Here is a 21,286-nt window from a genome sequence, read left to right as displayed (position 1 = left end):
GAACCCCTGCCTTGATGCTGAGGGTAGAAATTGAACTGAATATTTTGTAATTGTAGTCATTGTCCTGAACGCACCATTGCATTTGTTTTCTCTTTGGTCTTGGCTGTTGACCTCATTTTCCCCTTTGTAAAGTTGGGATGTTAAATTACATCTAAGGCAATATTGGGGCTAATTTTTTTGCCAAAGGACAATAATAAAACATAGAAATATATTCTTCTGTTTTTTGTTTTGTTTTGCTTTGTTTTCTTTGTTTCACTTTTCTTTGTGAGACAAGGTCTTACTCTGTCACCCAGGCTTGAGTGCAGTGGTGTGATCTCGGCTCACTGCAGCCTCGACCTCCTGGGCTCTCCCACCTCAGCCTCTCCAGTACCTGGAACCGCAGGCACGTGCCGCCATTTCCGGCTACAAGAAATACACGCCTACCCCACGTTTGTGTGTCACACTTGGTGATTCACGTGGGAGTCTGAAGATCCGTACCTAATGCAGGAAGTATTTCATTTTTTAAAAATTTGATGTCTAAAATTTTTCACTAATTCTCAAGTTTTAATTTTTCTTGTGCGACTTAGTTCTCACGAATATTTTTCAAAGTTTTCTATTTTGTTTTTGTTTTTTGTAAACCCTTGGCATGAAACTTATTTCTAGCACTGGTAAATAAAAAAACAAGCTTTTAACATACAGCTCATATGGTAAGTAATGCTTAGCAGTCGTTTCTTGCTTTTCTGAGCGTCTTAAACTTTCTTCACTTCCTTTGTGAAGGAAACCTGTCCAGGTTTTCCCGTGTTCACTGGCTTTGCGGGCAACGTTCACCTTATTTTTGGCAGTCAGTAATCTCTGACCTAGATGTTGCTTCTGCTCTGCTCTGCTGGTGATGGGCGTCACGGCTTTGCTGCTGCAGGGCTGGCCTGGCTCTGGGCTTACCTTCGTGCTGGGAATGTGAACATGAGTGTGTTTCACAGAGAGGATTCCAGCATGGCTTTCACTGCTCTTTCACCTGCTTCAGCTGGATTTTTGGGTCTGTGAAAGTTGGGTGTGGGTGTGCAATGGGAGGGATTGAAGCTTCTTTTTTCCCTAATTGTTACCTAATTGGAACGTACCCAGAGGGAATGGGTGGAGAATTTGAGAGCAGTCACTGCAGTTAGATGAGCATCTGAAGATGTGGGACAAAGCTGGTGTTGATCACCCTGTGACTTTTTTATTTTCAAGTTTCCACACAAAGCATAGATCCTTGTGGTGTGTGATGTACACTTTCAGGCATGAAGAAAATCTCTCTTTAATTCCAGGGTCCTCCGCTATAAATAACTTTTTTTTTTTCAGATTGTAAATATGTAACAAACGTGTAGGGTCAAAATTTGAAAACCAAAATACGTGAGCCAAACACCCCGCAAATGATCAGTTCCACCCGCTTTGACTTCCCTTGGAGGGACTGTGTGATTTATTATGCGATTGTTTTAAATTCAATTTTTCATTCATTCCAGTTTCTCAAAGCTAGGTTAAACAATTTCATTTTCTTTTTTCTTTTTTTTTTTTCTTGACAGGGCCTCTGTTTCCCGGGCTGGAGTGCAGTGGTGCAATCACGATTGACTGCAGCCTCGACCTCCCAGGCTTAGGCGATCCTCCCACCTCAGCTTCCTGAGTAGCTGGGACTACACGTTCTTGCCACCGTGCGTGGCTAATTTTTTGTATTTCTACAGAGATGAGGTCTCCCTGTGTTGCCCAGGCTGGTCTCAAACTTCTGGGCTCAAGCAGTCCCCCCGTCTTGGCCTCTCAAAGCCACAGGGGTTATAGGGATGAGCCACCGTGCTGGGCCTTAAGTTAACGGATTACAATAGAGAAAGAACTGGAGTGTGTAGTTAGTTGAGCCTCCCGTTGGCCAGGCACAGCCACCTTGGTAAGTGTTTGTGTGTGTCCTCATTGCCCTTCTGATCCCGAGCTCCGAGGAATGAGGCTGTCTTGGGAGTGCCGTGGTTCTAGCCTCATGATGGGTGAGTGACGCCGGCTGATCGAGGTCACCCTGGCGAATGCTACAGCTGCTCGGGAGCCGGAGCAGGGACGAGAAAGCCGCTGAGGATCCGTCTGTGGACCCCTGAAGGGAGAGGGGTCGAGATGTGAACATGGCAGCTGTTTTCTCCAGAGCCCTGTTTACTGATGGCCAAACAGGGTGAATCCTGAGAAGGTTTGGATTTGGGTCTGAACTGGGCTCGCCTGACTGTAGAACACAGGAGCTGGTGGCGAACTCAGGAAATGAGGGCGTGAGGCGACTTGACATGGATGGCTCCGGGTCCCTCCAGCCACTGTCCTGAAGCCGTCGGAGCCTGAGGATGTGTGGGAGTGAGCGTCTCTTTCCTGTCTGGCCAACACCCTCTGTGACCCGTGACTCATGGCCCGGCCCTGGGCAGCATTTATGTTTGAGGTCTGTGGATGGCTCCAGTTGTTCAGTAAATTTGGTGATTCTCATTGGGGTGATTGTGCCCCAGGGAATGTTTGCGCCATCCAGGGAGGTTTCTGGTTAGAACTGGGAGAAGGGATGCTCCCAGCACCTGGGACTGCGGACAAGGGACGCTGCGAAAAGTCCCTCCAAGCACAGGGCGGGCTCCATAGCAGGAGTCTGGCTCAGGACGTGGCCCTGTTGTGGTTCAGAAGCCCTGGGCGGATCTGATGTGGTGAAGTCGTCATCGTCACTTGTGATTTCCTTCTTGCCAGCATTGATGCTTAGCAGACGCCACAGCCCCTCAGAATCTATGTGGCGCTGGTGAGTGGGTCTTTCTGGCAAAACAGAATGAATGAAATACCTCAGAGCAGGTGTTACACATTCTCAGGATATGGCTGCAGGGAGTTTCGGTTTGACTCCTTTCACTCCTTAGTGCTGGCTGGTGCATTACTCTGTCCTGTAAGCTTGATCAGGTCACATCAGAAACAGTAGGTACGTGCCACGCTGCTGTCAGGTTTCGCGAAGGTGGCGGTGACTACAGCCTTGTGAGTAATTCCTTGTCATAGTGGCCCTACTAAGGACCCAGGGGCCCGGCTGTGTTTGGTCTTGAGAGCTTTATGCTTTTCTGGGCAGGGTCTCTCCCCATCTTGAAGTCTTCCCTCCCCTTTTTTGGAGACTGAAGGAAGGAAAAGAGGAGCAACAGGGAAGAGGGGAGAGAGGATTTGCAGCAATGTGGCCATTCCCACAGATTTCAAGGCGGAGTTACGGAGCCGAGACACCCCCACCTGCCCTCTTGTGTGCCTCAGGCCCCTCCTGGCCCCAGGTCACCCACACCCTCTGGCTTCCAGCGAGAGCTTCTTGGAGAAGCAGCCAGCTCCCCGCGGCCAGTCTTGGTTAGTCCTGGGCTAGAGTATTCCACAGTAAAGGAGTGACATCACCTGTCTGAAGAGCATAAGGAGCTCCCCACGTGGTGGTGCTGACAGGGCCACATCCTGGGCACCAGGCCAGCCAATATCCCCAGATGAGTGTTTCTGGCTTGGAAGCAGGCTGGCATTTGGATTGAAGTCCTGCAAAAACTGCCATGGCCAGAGCCTGCAAGGCAGAGCCTGTACAGAGCAGCCCAAGAGCTGGGCATGTGCTGGGTCTGGGTGGACGTGGAGGACGTGCCATGGGGCATGGGGGCCCCTGCTCACAGCTCACCTTGTGGTCACCCAGCACTGACCCACCCATCTTACCCTGCTACCCACCATGCTGTGAACTCACCTGCCACGCATCTGCACCCACTGTCCGAAGCCCTTGGCCCACACGGGCTCCTGGCCTTGGGATGCTTTGGGTTGCACCAGGGCTGCAGAGCCTGGCTCTCTCACTGTCCAACTCTCCTGGGGAGATGTGGGCCCCGCCTTGCATCCCAACAGTAGCATTTCTGCAGCAGATGTGGGGATATTCACAGTAAGAGGGACACGTCCAAGCCATAAATAGTTGATTTTGCCACCAAGTGGATGACAAAAACACCTTCTGTGTGGGGCCGCTTGGAGCTGGGAACAGTGGGCGTGCGGACCTGTCCTGCTGTTACCTTGGTTAACACCCTGAGGTGGAGCCTGAAAAAGCCCGGTGTACACAGGCTCAAGAACCGCTCCCCTTTCTGACAACAGAGCCCATTTCCCAGTGGAACCTCAGAGCAGCAACTCAGGTTCTTGCTCGCCTGTGTGGCTTTGCGTGTGACTTCCCGCCGGAGAGCAGAGATGTGGCGTGGGGCTGAGTGTGGCCCACCGGTAATCCAGCTGCCCGCCTCCTTCCCTGCCTGCGCGTGGAGGCTGCCTCTGCACGATGAAGGCGGTCACTTAGTGTGGTCCTTACAGCTGTGTGCCCCATCCCACTGATCGTGGACTGCCTACAGAAAGCTACAGGACTGGCTTTGCCTTCAAACGTCCTGACCGCCCTGGCCTCCCTTACCCACGATGAGATGCCGAGAGCTGAGCTGTCCCGCTCGTGACTAACTTGCCGCTGCCTGCAAGCTGCTCTGTTGCCGGCCTCACACCCGCCCTGCTGTGCTGCCTGCAGGCCTCCCCTTTCATGAGGACCTGGGCTGTGCCCAGGCAGTCCCCTGTGTTGCTAAGGCCTGTCCTGCTCCCACATGGCCTCCAGAGCTCCCCTTGGTCCCCTGACCCACATGAACCAGCTTCCCCTGATGACTCAGGTCCCTGCTGTCCCTTCCTGGACCTCAGTGGAGGCCCTGGGGCTGGCAGGTGAGCACCCAGCACCCCCGCTAACCGCTTGGCCCTGCTGCTTCAGGCTTACAAGAGCACGTGCGACATGGCTGAGGCGCGAGGCCACCACCGGGAGCTTTGCATCCCCCTGTGAGTGGTGCCGGCCACGATTAACAACAATGTCCCAGGCACAGAAATAAGCCTGGACACCGACACTGGCCTGACTGCTATTGTCCAGGTAAGAGAACCCGGTTTCCTCCCATTGCTTTCTTTATTTTAGCAATTTGTTTCTTCTGTGCTAAGAATGAGCCAGATTTATTATTACTCTTCCCCCCCACCCCCACCCTTTGTTAGCTTGGCTTTATGTCGGTCACACTGGCCAGAACAGGGTAAATTTTTTAGCTTCTCTGCCTTAGGGAGAACCTGTCTTTATTGATTAAAAGCGAGATGATATATCCAGTCCTTGGGGTCGTGTTTCTATCCCACCTAGACTAGGGGAGTTTTGAGCACCATTTCTCTGGAGCCGGCCTCTCCTGCCTGCGTTGAGTAGCGAGGCTGCAGGGCCAGCTGTGGGAGCCTGCAGGAAGGGGTTTGAGTGCCTGGTACGTACGAGTTCTGGGACAGAGGCGTGCCCACTGGGGGCCGCTGCCTGGAACCACAGCCTTCCTGGTGAGACGAGAGGTTCTTTAGAGAGCCGAGATCATGCCCTCCTGGGCAGGCAGTTTCACCAACATGTGCTTTGGGAGGAGGGGATTCTGCCGGTCATGGGCGTGGTGCTGACACCCGCATGGTGGCCCCTCCGGTCCCTGATAAGCTGACCCACCTCTATGGTCATGAGCTGGACATGAGGACCTGTGGGAGTTCCACAGGCCTTTGCTGCAGAGAGGGTCCTCACTCGGCTGCAGACAGGACAGTGGCCACCTTGGCATGTGGGGTCATGTCAGTGGATTGGCTGCCGGGTGTCTCCTGGAGAGCAGCCGCTGGCCTTTAGCTTAGATGTTCATGTGAAAACCAGCTCCGGAGTTTGCGGTGAAAACTCCCAGCCCTGTTGGAGACTCCTTAGTTCAGCTTGGCACAGAACCTTGGAAAACAGCAGTTCTGTTCCGGGTTCTTCCTTCAGAACTGAGTTCCAGTGCAGGGAAGGGAGCGGAGGGGTGGTGAGGTCAGCTGCAGCCTCCTGTGCCTCCCACTCGAGTTGAGGGCCAGCTCTCTCCTGGGCTTCTCCCTGTCGCCTTCCCTGGTGCTGTGCTGGCCTGGCAGAGGCTGGCCCTGGCTCATTCCCTGGACTTTCTTGGGCCCCCGTGCTTTTGACCCCTGTTCACTGAATGCCATTAGGGTCCAGCCATCGCTGGCTTCGCTCTCCTTTAGCACCTTGTAGATGTCCACACATGCTTCCACCCTCGCACCCGGCACGCAGCGCAGCACTACCCCAGCCAGCGGCTGTGCTTTGCTGCAGGTCCCTTGCTGTAGCAGGGATGGGAGCCCCAACCCCTGCCCCGTCTGGCCACCGACTTCAGCAGAGGCTCGGCTGCTGTGAAGGATACCAGTCATGGGAAAACTGGCCTCCCTGCAGATTCACAGAGCAAGGTGGTTCTCACAGAGAAGTCAGTGGCTTTTTTCTACCTTAACACTGTAGCAAACGCCACCTTATCTTTCACCACCAATTGATATTTCTTAACACCCATGGAGCAAAGTGCTGGTGATGTTTTGAACTGTAGTCTGGGGCTCTCGCTCCCATGGGACTCCTTGGGGAATTTCCTAGCAGGATCGTGTGTGCGCCCTTGCAGGGGGTTGTGTCTGCTGGGCACATCCCATTGTGTGGCAAGAATGGCTGAGGTCACAGGCTCTGCCTGACGAGTGCCACTCACAACTGCTGTCCACGCAGGGCCACGCTTGGGATTGGCCGCCTTCTTGTCAGTGCTACTTTGACTAATTGCCTGAGGCACGGCCGGAGTGACTTGCTATTTTTAGAAGCTAATTCAGGCTTCAGATGCCATCTAGGTAATGAGGAGAGAGTTCAGGAAAGCTGTATCTAAGCTCCAGCAAAGGCAGACTCTTCCGTCCCAGCTGTCACTGCATTTACACTCAGAGGAGCACACGGTTGGGGGCATGGCTCAGCTGTCAGGGCTCCACTGTTCCACACACCCACAGCTGCAGCCTGGCGGGACCAGAACTCAGACACGTTTGGGCACAAATCAGCCTCTTGGGAGAGCTGCTTTGCCTGCAGAATTCTTTTGCCATTAAGCAGCTGTCATTCTTTGAATGAGTGACAGTAATTCCCCACCTCAGGGTGGGCTGTGGGGGAGATTCAGTTGGAAAAATAACCCATGAGGCTTTGTGCCTCTGGGGGTCCTGATGCCCCACCCACATTTTCCTTCCCATGCCCGGGATACTCTAAGACAAAGGGCAAATCTGAAAGCCTTACTGCATCTTAAGTCTTAGATCACAATGAGAGAGAGACCCAGTACAGGTGGAAGAGTGAAACCCTCAGAATTCTGCACTGGCCCTTCAAGAAGGCAGTTACAGGTTCTTTGGACCCTTGACGGGTTTCTGTCCTCTGTCCTTCCTAAGCACAAAGACGGGAATTCTTCCCATTGCCTGTTTCTCTCCCCATCTCGGCTTCTACACAATGCAAAGTGGCCCTCTAACTAGAGCCCGTGTTCAGTTTTGAATACATCAACCAATTATTTTGGGAGGAAAAGAATCTTCCAGAGAAACGAAGTATAGGTTGGAATGGTTTAATCAAGCCTGTGTTTATTCAACAAAGTGTGCTTTGAAATTTCATTCGAAGTACTCAAGTGAAAATTTCCCGTGGGTGTTAAACTTTAGTGAACAGACTCTCATGTGGCTCCTAGTCTCAAGCCCACACCCCCACTTCATCCTTTTACTCTTGGCTGAGTCCCACGGAGGCCGGTTAGGGAATCCTGCAGGATCAGCCCTTGACCCAGATGGACGGACGGACGGCTGGATAGACGGACAGATGGCTGGCTGGCTGGGGAATACTGTGCTTGTGTCATTCAGAGACAAGCATTCCTTGAGCGCCTTCTGTGGGGGGCTCGGCTGGGTCCTGCTGATGGTGCAGTGGTGTAAGCCCAGCCCACGGTTCCTGCCCTCATGGAATGTGCAGCCTAGTGAGGACTGCAAGTCACATAACCACGAGGTAACTGCAGGGGGAGACACCGGGGTGATTTCTATGAAGAGAGGACATGGGGTGCCCCGAGAGCCCCTGACAGAGGGAACTTTGTGGTCCTAGAAACCAGGTGACGTTTTCCTAAGGAAATGGCATTTCCCTCTGGGTCAGAGCTGAGGAAGGTGCCTGTGTGTGTCCTGTGGCCGCTGTGACCCTGACCACACACCTGGGGCTGGAAAATAATCGTCACTCTCCCACAGCTCTGGAGGGCGGGAGCCATGGGCTGAGGCCAGAGTGTGTGCTCCAGGAGAGTCCCTCGTGGCCCATTCAGGTGTCCAGAGCCCCGGGCCTTGCACGCCTTGTTCCCTGGCACCGCCTCCTCCCATGTGGGTGTGCAGCATCCTACTCCAGGGCCTCTGCACCCCTCATCTGCCGATGCAGGTGGTGGCACTTAGGGCCCACCTGGGTAGTCCTCAGGATTCACCTTTATCACCGCATGAGGGAACATTCCCAGGTTCCAGGCATTAGGACCGGGATTCCTTTGGGGGCTGCTCTCCCGCCCACCACTGTGCCTGAATATGATGCACATAGCGGCCAGCATATGCAGAGGCCCCAGGAGGACCTGGGGTGGCTGGAGCTAGAGCCGGACCTGGTGTCAGAAGTGGGCGGGGCCAGGGATTCCAGAGAAAGGCTTAACGTGTACTTGAAGTGAGCAAAGGGTTTTGAATGAACCAAGAACTGGATCAGATTTATGCTTTTTATATAGATGGGTCTCCAGTCTGTGTGAACAGATTGGAGAGGGCCAGGGTGGGAGCTGAGGCCCAGGCAGAGGCTTTGCAGAGTGCCAGGAGAGGGCGCTGTAGCCCGGACTGAAGTGTGGGTGGGAAGGCGGCAGATGCATTTCTCTGCTGTTTTTCTCCCTGCTGAGCTTGGGTCCTCGTGGAGGGCGGATGGCAGACATTTCACTCTGGGACCTCATGCCTATGCATCCGAAAGACCCCCAGGCGCCTGGGTGTAAGAACCATCATCTGCCTTGGAGTAGAGTTTCTATAAATGTAACATTCACCGATGGATGGAAGACGGCCACAACTCTAAAATCACAGGGAGCTTTTCAGAAGAAAATAGAAGAGCACAGCTGTTCCCATGGACAAAGCTGGCAGGTGACAGCCCCGTAACTTCTCAGCTCACACCTAACGGTGTCCGTGTCTGGTGAAAGCTGCTTCAGCAGGGACAGTCGAAGAGCAGCATGGAGTGAGCTGGCTTGTGGGGTCGTCTTTTCAGTCTCCTCCTATGGGGCCTGGGAGAAGGGAGCGGCAGATGGCCAGGTCCCCACCACAGGTCATCGAGGTCACCTCCAGGTGGCTGGTGGGGGGGGGGGCATGTTCACATCCACTCCGAGGCACATCCCGGCTGCTGCACACCCTTCACCCCTGTGCGATGCTGGGACCGCATGCTGAGGCGCGGTGTGGGGCCTTGCTGCACTCACTGGTAGGGGAGCTCTGGGATGGTGGGTGCACCCTGGCCCTGGGCTGGAGTGACTGATCTCTTCTCTGACCAGACCTGCGACCGCATCAAGCAGTCCGCCAGCGGAACCAAGCGGCGCGTGTTCATCAAGACCATGGGCGGCTACTGTGGCTACCTGGCCAACATGGGGGGGATCGCGGCCGGAGCCGATGCCGCATACATTTTCGAAGAGCCCTTCGACATTGAGGATCTGCAGGTATGTGACGGGGCTGGCCTCAGGGGACCGTCCCCTTGGGATCCTCTCGGTGCTGCGGAGCAAATCATCGTGTCTAGGGTGGTTTGCTTTTCGAGGGGGCATGCAGACGGAGGTGCTACCGAACACGCCACGCTTGATGCCCTTTGCATCGACCAGGTGCCTCTCCCGAGTGTCAGGTGATGGCGGACGTGCCTGGTTGAGGACACCTAGTCTCTTGTGTGAAACACAAGCTTGTTTTTTTGATGTAGTCTGTTGTGTAATGTTTTCTCCCTTCTGTCACAAACGATTTGAGTGCCTCCACTGACAGTCACCACCCACGTCTGCAACTGGCTCTGGAGCTGGCTGCAGCTTCTTTTAAGTCTTGAGGCCTCTGATGCTGCATCTGCCTCTAAACTGACACAGACACGGCCGTGGTTTCTTGGCATCTGTGGCTCTTTTAGGGAAGGGTGTCGCCGACCCCGGGGTCTGCCCCTGCTTCGACGGCACAGCAGAATCCAGGCCTGGACCCTGCAGTGTTCAGTTGCTGAACTCCATGCAGGAGGACAGGCCTTGGCAGATAAAATGCAACTGAACAATTGTCTTTAGTTATATAAATAAATATGTTATATATTGCTCTGTCACCCAGGCTGGAGTGCAGTGGCGCGATCTTGGCTCACTGCAACCTCCGACTCCCAGGTTCAAGCCATTCTCCTGCCTCAGCCTCCCGAGTAGTTGGGATTACAGGCGCATGCCACCACGCCCACCTAATTTTTGTATTTTTAATAGAGATGGGGTTTCACCATGTTGGTCAGGCTGGTCTTGAACTCCTGACCTCGTGATCTGCCCACCTTGGCCTTCCAAAGTGCTGGGATTATAGGCGTGAGCCATCGTGCCCGGCACCGTTGTCTTTTAAAAAGTTAGGATGTTACTTGTTTCTGAGCCAAATAGATCAAGTAAAAAGGGCCTTGGTGTTGTCACTAATTATGTGACATGTGAATCATGAATTTCTTCACTGTGTCAAAGTGACTACTTGTGGAGTCGTTCACTGCATTGTGATGTTTCTGTCAGCAGTGGGTCCCATAAGATGATAATGGAGCTGCCCCAAACAGGTGTACTTTTTTTTAATCTTTTATAAAATTTATATATATATATATAAATAAATATTTTTTTTTTTTTTTTTTTTTTTTTTGAGACGAAGTCTTGCTCTGTCACCCAGGCTGGAGTGCAGTGGCCGGATCTCAGCTCACTGCAAGCTCTGCCTCCCGGGTTCACGCCATTCTTCTGCCTCAGCCTCCCGAGTAGCTGGGACTATAGGCGCCCGCCATCTCGCCCGGCTAGTTTTTTGTATTTTTTAGTAGAGATGGGGTTTTGCTCTTTTCCGCTGAGAGCGCCGAGTAGAACATTGTCATGAAAATAAATACGGGGCAATAGAGCCGTGAATGAGCGCTAGGCCAATCACGGAATTATCGTCTTCAGAGGGACCCTGTTGATTCTGGAAGGCGTTTCTAGTAGCCGCCATGAGGGCTGCTCACCGTGCCCTGTGCTCAGCATTCATCGCTGCAGACGTGCTCTCCCCGCCTGGGGGAGGCTCCCCGAGACCTGAGCCGTGAGAGCTTGCAACCTCCTTGGCCACACTCACCGCCACACTTGGTTGGCACTTCCCGCCCTGCAGGGCCTGGCACACAGTGGGTGCTTAGCATAAGTTTATTGTCTGATTAACAAAATACTCTTTTCCAGTCCAATGTGGAGCACCTGACGGAGAAAATAAAGACCACCATCCATAGGGGCCTTGTGCTCAGGTGAGTGAGAGACCAGGGCTGATCTTACAGTCACTGTCACACCGCGGTTCTTAGGTTCTGGTGACTTTGGGCTGGATGAGTGGTCATTTCTTTGCCGCTGGAGTGCACTACACACTGGGCATATGCAGAAGAGAGTTGTGGTGCGTTGCTCTAAAGACTTTCTTGCATTTAGACAACTAAAACTTTTGCTTTATAGTCTTACTCTATTAGATATCTCGCAATCATTTCTCTAACACCTGATGTTTATGAAGGAAGAAGGAAATACAGTCATCCCTCTTAGCCTCAGGGAATGTGTCCCACGACTCCAGTGAGTACCTGGACCTGGGGATAGTACCCGCCCCCTGTATACATGAGGGGGTGGGTGCTGATAACCATCTGATAACCAAGGCGGCTACTGAGTGACTCAGGAGCAGGAGGCATAGACAGCATGGAGACTTTAGGGCACAGGGATGATTCACGTTCTGGGTGGGACAGCAAGACAGCACAAGATTTCATGACTCCCTGTTAGCCGGGCTTAGGTGAAATCGACATCCTGGGTCGGTTTGTTGTGTCGCATATGTTGTCACTATACAACAAAATAATCTGGAGTATACGCATACTCCCAGTTAGCTGGGAGACTTTTTTTTTTGAGACAGTCTTGCTCTGTTGCCCAGGCTGGAGTGCAGTGGTGCAATCCTGGCTCACTGCAACCTCCACCTTCCAGGTTCAAGAGATTCTCCTGCCTCAGCCTTCCGAGTAGATGGGTGCACAGGCGCCCACTACAACGCCCAACCAATTTTTGTATGTTCAGTAGAGATGGAGTTTCACCACGTTGGCCAGGCTGGTCTCAAACTCCTGACCTCAGGTGATTCGCCCACCTTAGCCTCCCAGCATGCCAGGATTACAGGCGTGATCCCCACCGTGCCCAGCCAAAACATCTAAACTTTTAAGTCATGCCAAACAGCAGCAGCTTTAGGCTTCTTTTGTTGGTGAGGTTTGAGTAATGGGGATTTTAAGGGAACTGTCAGCTTTCATCAAAACAGTGACACCCCCATCACTTGGAAATGCTTATTCAAACTAAACACGGCATCAGGTTAAAAACTGGAGCGTCCTAAGATTTAAAATGGATTATCAGACATGTAAGATACTTGACACTCACCCTCAAATCAGAATGACCTGGAATAAGCTGCATGCGGGCACACGCATGTTAAGAGTTGAGCCTGGGACACAGCGGTCCAGGATTCCTAACTCCCACACACTCCTCCTTCACCACCTCCTATTCTTTATACTTTTAAACCAGAGCCCGTGAACTTATTTCAGAGAGCTCATGAATCCCCTGAAATGATGAAATAGTAGGCGTCTGTGTGACTTTGTCAAAGAATCCACAACGGTTATCAGATTCTTAAAGCTGTGACCCATCCCCACCCCAGATGAGTTTACGAAATCTTGATTTAAGATTTTAAAATATTGGAGATGGTTAGTTGACTCGTTCCATTTATTAAAACCCTTCTCTTACTGGGCAGGGGGGAACACTTGATACTTTTGCTTAACAGGCTGAGTTCAGGCTACAGGAATCACAGATTTCGTTTTGTTCTGTTCCAGCTATCCCTAAAGACTTAGAAACAAAAACATGAATTCATTCAAAGTGTTACTGTATAACTCATATTTCATATGACTCTAACCACCAACAGGGTGGGGCACCTTCTCCATTTGATAGAAACTTTGGAACCAAAATCTCTGCCAGAGCTATGGAGTGGATCACTGCAAAACTCAAGGAGGCCCAGGGCAGAGGTAAGGGGTCCGGGGAGGGAGGCCATCTGCCTTGGTGAAAATGCTGTCCTATCGGGGAGAAGTAGGCTGCTGGTTCCTTCTTCAGTTCAGTACCGAGCTGCGTGTGATGTTCTAACTCCTGCTGGTCTCTGAGCATTGCTATTTAACCAATCTTGGATTCCTGGGTGTGCATGACATGTTCTCTTTTATCACTGCTAGATTCAACCTGAAGTTCTTTTGTGCAGGCTTTTTGCTCTGGAAATCCTGAGCATCAGCCCACAGTTTCCCTCACAGTTGAAGTGGGGCCTTCTATTTTTTGGATGTTTGGTAGGACAACCTCCTTGTGACTCCATCCATCAGAACTTCCAGTTTTGAGGAAGATTTGGCTGCTGAATGAATTGTTCGTGTTTGTAGAACTATGCATGTTTTTCCTTAAATCAGTTTTGTAACTTACATATTCTAACAATCTTTAGATAAGCTGAAAAGTTTTAGAAAACATGACACATTACTCTTGTTAATGGTTCCAACATGGCTGGTCCCTACTCATTCCTGAGTGGTTATTTGTGCCAGCATCTTTCTCACCCCCACCCCCCTCAGCTTTCTTCAGTCATACCAGACGTGTGCTTTTATTAGGGCAAACCATTATCACTGCCAATGTCCGAGTTAGAAGAATGACAGTCTACAAAAAACAGTGATGTGAATAGTTTCAATCGGTTTGTCTTTTTGAAGAACTGACTGATTCTTTCTACATCCATTTTCTCTTGCTAATTTAGCTACGGATGCTTCTCATGCCTCAGTGTGTGTATATGTGAGCATCAATTTCTTATTAGTGTTTTGCCATAATTTAAGGTAATTTCCTTATTCCACTATTTAGTGAAAAATTCTCTCCACTGAGAGAAAAAACAAAAGCTGCTTTCCAGGAAGCCATCAGGGTGATCCCACAAGAGCAGAGCTGTGCAAGCCCAGGCCGGGCGCTGGCCACACTGCACAGCTGTTCTCAGCCTCCCCCAGGCTTCCAGGCCAGGTTCAGCACAGTGCCCAGGAATCTCACCCCGTGATTCTGCTCCCCCAGCTGCCCATGGGACAGGGCAGTGTTAATCTGTTTTTAAACCTTTTATAGGAAAAACATTGACCACCGATGATCCCGTTTGTGTGCTGGGAATCAGCAAAAGAAATGTTATTTTTCAACCTGTGGCAGAGCTGAAGAACCAAATGGATTTTGAGTAAGTCGGGGTCTTATTGCCTTAGCAAACCCAGCCAATGTGAGTACAGGACAGGGGAATGGCCATTACTGTTGCGTTCGGCAACTCATTCAGGGGTTTGAGGAACTAGCTTTTCTGAAGCTCAGTTAAAAAATACTAGGTCTTGGCCAGGCACGGTGGCTCATGCCTAAGATCCCAGCACTTTGGGAGGCCTAGGTGGGTGGATCACTAGGTCAAGAGATTGAGACCAGCCTGGCCCACATGGTGAAACCCCGTCTCTACTAAAAATACAAAAAGTAGCCGGGCGTGGTGGCGCACACCTGGAGTCCCAGCTACTCAGGAAGCTGAGGCAGGAGAAACTGCTTGAACCTGGGAGGCAGAGGTTGCAGTGAGCTGAGATTGCACCACTGCTCTACAGCCTGGTGACAGAGCAACAAACTACCACTAGGTCTTTGGGAAGAATTTTTAGAAATATAAAAACAATGGTTTTGTTTGATCTTGAAATTGGCTTTATCATCTAGTTGATTCAGCCGACCCTACAACCCCCGTGTTTCTGGCAAGACCACTTGCTGTGCTGGCCGTGGCATCTCCCAGCCTCACTGCTGTCCCCCCTTCCCTCCACAGGCACAGGATTCCCAAAGAACGGTGGTGGCTCAAGCTGCGGCCCCTCATGAAGATCCTGGCCAAGTACAAGGCCAGCTACAACGTGTGAGACTCAGGCCGGCTAGAGCACGTGCAGCCCTGGAGCCTCTGATCCAGTCCCACCTGCACGTGCCTGCAACCTGGACTCACCGTGGACCATCTGTTTTTGTAATACTTAAGTTATTGATCAGCACTTTATGCAGGTATTGACATTAAAACCTAATCAGTGAGCACCTGTCACCGCCCGTGTGCCCCACCAGCTCCAGTGCGTGCTGTCTGTGGACTGTCTCATGCTTTCAGATGTGCGTATTAAACATTTGCCTACAACTCCAAGTAGGGTGGCTACTAAGGGTTTTCTCAGCAGTTTTGTGGGCAAAGATTATCAAAATATTTTTATAGGGATCACTGAACTATGCACAAGTCATAAAAGGAGAACAAAGCTAGTAGTTTACACAGGCCAAGGGGAATGCCATGTTTACTTACTGTTACATATTTGTCACGTGTCAGTTTCCATCCAGAGCAGCAGGCCAGGACCCTGGGCCTGGACCCCAGGCTCCTGCTCTCCTTAGAAAGTAAAAGAGAACACATGAATCTTATCTACTCGGCCTCTTGATTGCAATCCTAGCTGCATGTTAAAACCACCACGGTGGGGGTTTGAAAAATCTGATAGCCAGCTTCTCGTCCAGTCCAAGCCACGGTCCTCACTGGGCCCTAATTTGGAACTCTCCAATGACTCTTGCCAGAGTAGACATGGGTGCTGGGGTGACAGCCCTGCCACCCTCGTGGGCCCCCCTCCTGTAGGGACAGTGTTTCTGCCTCAGTTCTAGACTGCAAGAGACCACAGCTGTACCTCAGAAACGTGGGTGGAGAGCTGTATGGAGGGAGAGGAGACACCAAAAACCAGCTGTTTGGGAAATCGGAGTCCAACGGCCAAGAGCTGGCGTGGAGGCTTTCCTTTCTGGCTCTGTAAAGACGAAGCGAGCACTTACTCACCCCAGCCCATCTGCTTCTCAGGGACTGCTTCCATTCGGCCGCCCTGTTGAACTTCCGTCTGTTAGGAGGATGCTCCCACAGGGCCTCGGTGTGATCAGTTTCATGAATCAGCACAGGCGGAGGTGGGACACCTTTGTGTGCCTTTTCATTCTACTTCTGCTTTTTAATAAAGGCCCTAAATGCTACTTAAAATAATGACTCAAGCAGAGGTTAAGTCAGAGTTGCCCTTTTAGATTCTTAAATATTCTAGAACTAATGAGGTAAAACTAGCCTTTGTCAGTAGAAAGTAAATTCTATGTGGTGCATCTTTGGCACTTTGTGCATAACTATTTCAATGAATGTCTTCCTGGTTGCTCTTAAGACTGACTTGCCAGTCAGTGGCAAAACCTTAAGAATGACATAATGTTCTTGGAAAAAGCAGTAGCATTTCTGACTTTTCATATTCAGCTCTAGAGGCCGATTTTCTCAGGGGCTCCTGCACAGTCGGGTGTGCCAGGGCCACTCATTTGATGATCCAGGATGGGTCCTTGGCGATTTTGGGGTTCTCGGGTCCGAGTATGGCCAGGCCGTGCATGCTCTTCCCAGTGCCGAGAACCCGAGGGGAAGGCAGGTGAGGTCAGCGAGGACTGGCTTCTGCGTCAGTGCCGTTAAGGCCTCCATTCCCAGACACCGTCTCCCCCGCTCCCCACTCACCTATAGCTGACAGTGAAGAGCTGCTCCCTGTGGGCCTGCTTCATCTCATCTGAGAGGCCGTACAAGAAGAGGTCCATTCCTAGAAGACAAACTACAGGCACAGTGGGCTGTGCATTTGTGTCCCGGAGTGAGGCACCCCCTGCGAGGTGGGGAGTAATAGCCACCCCCCTCCCCCCGCCTTGGCTATTAGGAGCCATGGTGGACTCACAGCCTGTTTAGGATATTGTGAGTAGTATCATCTGCCCCTCTGGAAATAATGAACTGAATGGGAAACATCCAGGCCCCGAGACCCACTCAGGAGCAGAAAACGGGGAAGGAGCCTCGAACAGACCCTCGGGAGGGCAGTCAGCAGGAGCCATGGAGGCCACCAGGAGGGAGGAAGGAAGGAAGGCAGGCAGGGAGGCCAGAGGTGACGTGGTGGGGAGAGGAGACGTGGCCAGAGGCAACGTGGCCAGGGAAGGAGATACAGCTGGAAGGAAGTGACAAGAGGGGTCTCCAGGCCTCAGACTGTGCCTGATGTATGGATGACATTTTAACTAAGATGTTATATCTAAAGTAGCAATTTAGAACCATTGTGTACATTTAAAGCACGGTACAAATATAGCACATTTCCCAAAGAACAGTGCGTTGAAGGAAGAAATAGCAGCCCACCAATAAAATAAAAGTGAGTCAAGAAAAAATTCATTTAAGATCAGAAATAGATCCTACAGCTCTTCTAGTCCAATCCCCACCCTAACATGAATGGGGGGAAAAGGGAAGTAGATTCTAGTCAGTCAGAATTAAAGGCAAAACTGATCCACTTTACTTTCTACTTGACAGAAAACAAGCAGCTCATCAAGGAATCCCTACGAACAGTAGCTTTAGGAGTCCCCAAAATGCAAAATTCACCTTCAAATTAAATCAACTGCTAAGTGTGTATAAAGTTATTGTTTTCATTATTGTCCTCCTCATTCCCAGGGCCTTTTTTAGAGCTTGTTTCCCCCTAATTGCCTCCAACACACCCAGGAAATTTAAACCCCACAAGTAAACCGTGTCTCGATTAACACACAGCATCCTTTAGGAGCAGACAGTCCGTTGCTCTAAGACGTTCTTGTCACCTAAGCACTGAGTACAGCCTGAGAACGTACAACACACACACACGAACTCGGACAAACAGGTGAGATGTGGCACATGAGGAAGACGAGAAAAATGAACTTCACTGACACCCCAGATCCATGAAGAAGTGACACACGCAGCCTGCTCGGGTGCCAGTGACTCCTCGAAAACAGCCAAGGGCAGCATTTGGAGAAGCAGCACCGCAGGCCAGGAGGGTCTGGGGACTTCAGAGGGGAGGGGTGCCCCCGACCAGGTGCTGGGGGCTTCAGGAGGGAGGGGCGCCCCAATCAGGTGCCGGGGCTTCAGACGGGAAGGCGCCCTGACCAGGTCCTGGGGGTGGCAGGACAAGCCCTGGGTCCCCTCGTCACTTTTCACTCCCTACTCCCGAATCTCGCCCTGAAGTTGCAGCAAGTCCAGGTATTCATTTACCCATAAAATTAAGTATCTGTGAGTAACACAAGTCACTAATCCACAGATATCTGAGTCCACAGATATCTCCCAGAGATGCCACCATCCATTCTGGTAGAAGAGCAGCCCAGGGGCCCACGCTGCTAGGAAGGGAGACTGTCTCCAGCCTGACGCTGCAGAATTCTCAACACAAAGTCTACCTTCTGGAACCATGCATCTCCTACAGAAGCAACTAACGGCATACAGGGTTTTTTAAAATCTGTTTTTTCTTAAGACAGTCTCACTCTGTCACCCAGGCTGGAGTGCAGTGGCACAATCTCAGCTCGTTGCAACCTCTGCCTCTGGAGTTCAAGTGATTCTCCTGCCTCGGCCTCCCGAGTAGCTGGGATTACAGGTGCCTGTCACCAGGCCCGGCTCACTTTTTGTATTTTCAGTAGAGACAGGATTTCACCCTGTTGGCCAGGCTGGTCTCGAATGCCTGACCTCATGTGATCCACACGCCTCGACCTCCCAAACTGCTGGGAATACAGGCATGAGCCACGGTGCTTGGCCCATATAGCTGTTTAAATTTGACTAAAACTAAATGCAATTAGAAGTTCAGTTTCTCATTTGCACTTCAAGCATTCAGTTACCCACAGGCAGCCACGGACCAGAGGCTGGTGGAGATGTCACACTCCACACTGCAGAAGGATCTACGGACGAAGTGGCTCTAAGATCATCTCGACATCTTTATATCGAAGCTACTGAAGTTTTACTCTGCTTATCATAGACATCAGCATTCTCTCATTTAAAAATGTCAGTGCTATTGCAATGATCAGATCAGTGACTTCCCAGCACCTCTTCTCTTCCTGTACAGATAACTGCAGAGCATCTGCACTCTGCCTCCACACTAAGGGACAGCAGAAGCCTCCGTGTAAAATCGGGGAGAAAAAAAAAATGAATCCCTAGTCCCTCTCTCCCTACAATTTTGTGAAGCGTCTCTTAATATTCAGAATAACTGCCGGAGTTACAATAAACAAACATCCCTTGACCAGGAAGCAACAGGGAAGCAAGAAAAGGAAGATGCGAGGACCCTCCATTCCCTCTGGGACCCCAGGCCCAGCCAGGACTGAGAAGGGCAGCACAGCCCGGCAGACCTGCACACCTGATGCAAACCATGCACATGGCTTCCCTGGGAAGCCCTCACTGGCCGCTGTGGCTCTGGTAGAGGGAGCTCCCTGAACCCCAACACCCACAGTCAGTTTCCTCCTTGCAGGTCTCAGCTCTGCTGTGACTGCCTGAAGTGCCTCCCTGATGCTTCTCATCATCCGGGTATGGTGCCCCCTCTATCCCATAGCCCTTGCTACCACCCACCCCACCATGAAGCCTGGCACAGAGCAGGTGCCTGAGATGCCCCAATGGGTGGGCATGCCAGGGTAGGGCTTGGAGTTCCAAGGGCCACGTCCCGCATACCACCACAAGCACCGCGGAGGCTGTGGAAGGGGTCCAGGCTTCAGGCCTGCACTCAGCTTCTCCCGCCCCCGAGGCCAAGAACCTAGCAAGGGAAGGCAGCCGGAAGCAGGATTCCAAACCCCCTTCTTGCTCCTCAAGAGGAAAGGGGCCTCAGGGCAAAACCCCACAAGTGCCTTCCTCCTGCCATGCTGCCTGTCATAGCACAGACACTGTCACAGCAGGGAAACCCACTCCTGTGAGGAGAAAACCAAGTACCACAGGAGCCACGTCCACTGGCAGCGTCTGCTGAGCCCAATTAGTGACAACAGCAGCCGGGCCCCCACGCAGCATGCACTGACTCTGACCCGCCTCGCACACCACAAGGTCCTGAAGCTCAGCTTCGACTCATCAGGGGCCTCTTCCAGGAGAGCTCGGCATGTCTACCTTCCCTGGGCTCACAGAAAGCTGAGGGACTCAGTCCCGAGTGTGAACAGAGTCAAGCTCCCACTAGCTGTGCAGACAACCTCCCCAGCCCTGGCCTGGGAAGGGGCCAAGCAGAAACAGCCATCTTTTGCCCGCACAGGTACAGAATTCAGCCAGCTCTCTCAATGGAGTCATGACAGGTCAACTCCAGGCTCCTCAGGGCTCTGGGGTTCACCTCGGGCCACTGCACCTTTGAAATGTGGCTGCAGACTCCTCTAGGCTGCTCGGTGTCACAGCCCATTTCATTCAGACACTGCAGGCCCCAACCCGTGGTGTCACTACCCAGGACACCCCTGCCGGCATCCTCCGAGATGCTGCTGCAGCTGCTGTGATCTGAGAACAGCCACGTGCAGGCATCAAAGGGAGGGCTTCTCAAGTCTCCTCCGAGAGCAGTGGCTACAGCTTCGGAAGACGTTGCACTGAATCCTCGGTGAGCCTGGCTCGGTCTGCAATCTAAGCCGGGTTGCTGGGGAGACTCACTCTGTTGTAACTGATGGAGGCTGTTGGTGGCAGCTCTACGAAGACCAAGGATGGCAACTAATCTGAGATTTACTATCCATACTTTCTATCTGATGTTTAAAAGGAAAGCATCGTGAAAGTTCCAGTAGCAAGAAATTTTCTATAATCTATCACATCAAGATACAGCAGAAATATAGCTAAAAAGTTAATAGGGTCTATGCAGAAGAACAGATGAGTCTATTTCAGGAAAAGTGCTTGCTGGCTTTTTTAGAAACAGAGTGAAGTCCCTGCCAAGTAAAAGGTTGTTTATACTTTTGCTTTGGAAACAGAGGGAAAGTTCTTCCTTATTATTGAATACATTAAATATATTTAAGTGTTCTGGTAGACTAAGTATTCAATATTCAAAAATAAGTAATTGTTTGGTCTATTTCATTCCTTAAATGTAGCTTTCAAAAACTGACAAACACCTGGCCGGGTACGGTGGCTCACGCCTGTAATCCCAGCACTTTGGGAGGCCGAGGTGGGCAGATCACGAGGTCAGGAGATTGAGACCATCCTGGCCAACATGGTGAAACCCCGTCTCTACTAAAAGCACAAAAAGTTAGCCGGGCATGGTGGCAGGCACCTGTAGTCCCAGCTACTCAGGAGGCTGAGGCAGGAGAGTGGCGTGAACCCGGCAGGTGGAGGTTGCAGTGAGTGGAGACAGCACTACTGCATTCCAGCCTGGGCGACAGAGGAACACTCCGTCTCAAAAAAAAAAAAAAAAAAAAAAAAAAAAAAAAAAAAGGTGGCAAACACCCCATGTCTGCCCTGGCTTCAGCCATCTCCACGGAGTGCACAGAGCCTGGGAAAAGCTCACTGTGGAGGC

The 21,286-nt window shown here is 51.5% G+C and overlaps 2 protein-coding genes and 1 long non-coding RNA gene across 11 annotated transcripts in view; 1 reads left to right on the top strand and 2 right to left on the bottom strand.

Moving 5' to 3' along the window:
• LOC135964597 (ATP-dependent 6-phosphofructokinase, platelet type-like) overlaps window positions 1–15,201 on the top strand; it is a 43,243-nt gene extending 28,042 nt beyond the window's left edge. Inside the window, exons 1-7 of one of the 9 annotated variants that reach the window (XR_012416896.1) lie at window positions 1,840–4,873; window positions 8,762–8,925; window positions 9,324–9,485; window positions 11,202–11,263; window positions 12,934–13,033; window positions 14,133–14,235; window positions 14,839–15,201. Coding sequence is in view for 6 of the 9 variants with exons in the window: in XM_065518748.2 (XP_065374820.1) it covers window positions 8,716–8,925; window positions 9,324–9,485; window positions 12,934–13,033; window positions 14,133–14,235; window positions 14,839–14,926 (663 nt within the window). In the remaining 3 variants the exon portion in view is untranslated. Of the gene's footprint in view, window positions 1–1,839; window positions 4,874–8,685; window positions 9,017–9,323; window positions 9,486–11,201; window positions 11,264–12,933; window positions 13,034–14,132; window positions 14,236–14,838 lie in introns of those variants that run through there. The other 8 variants (XR_012416897.1, XR_012416895.1, XM_073999954.1 and 5 more) reach the window with 8 other exon arrangements.
• DEFB108B (defensin beta 108B) overlaps window positions 1–21,286 on the bottom strand; it is an 875,574-nt gene that overhangs the window by 711,404 nt on the left and 142,884 nt on the right. The gene's annotated exons all lie outside the window — the stretch shown is intronic.
• The window catches only part of LOC141407509 (uncharacterized), a 35,059-nt gene continuing 29,479 nt past the window's right edge, over window positions 15,707–21,286 (bottom strand). Inside the window, exons 2-3 of the long non-coding RNA XR_012416898.1 lie at window positions 16,543–16,633; window positions 15,707–15,820 (exon numbers count right to left, since the gene is read on the bottom strand). This is a non-coding gene — a long non-coding RNA (uncharacterized lncRNA). The remainder of the gene's footprint in view (window positions 15,821–16,542; window positions 16,634–21,286) is intronic.

Source organism: Macaca fascicularis, chromosome 8, assembly GCF_037993035.2.
Source record: "Macaca fascicularis isolate 582-1 chromosome 8, T2T-MFA8v1.1".
Lineage (NCBI taxonomy): Eukaryota > Metazoa > Chordata > Mammalia > Primates > Cercopithecidae > Macaca > Macaca fascicularis.
Note: the sequence above shows the minus strand (reverse complement) of the source record. Positions and strands in the feature narration are given on the sequence as shown.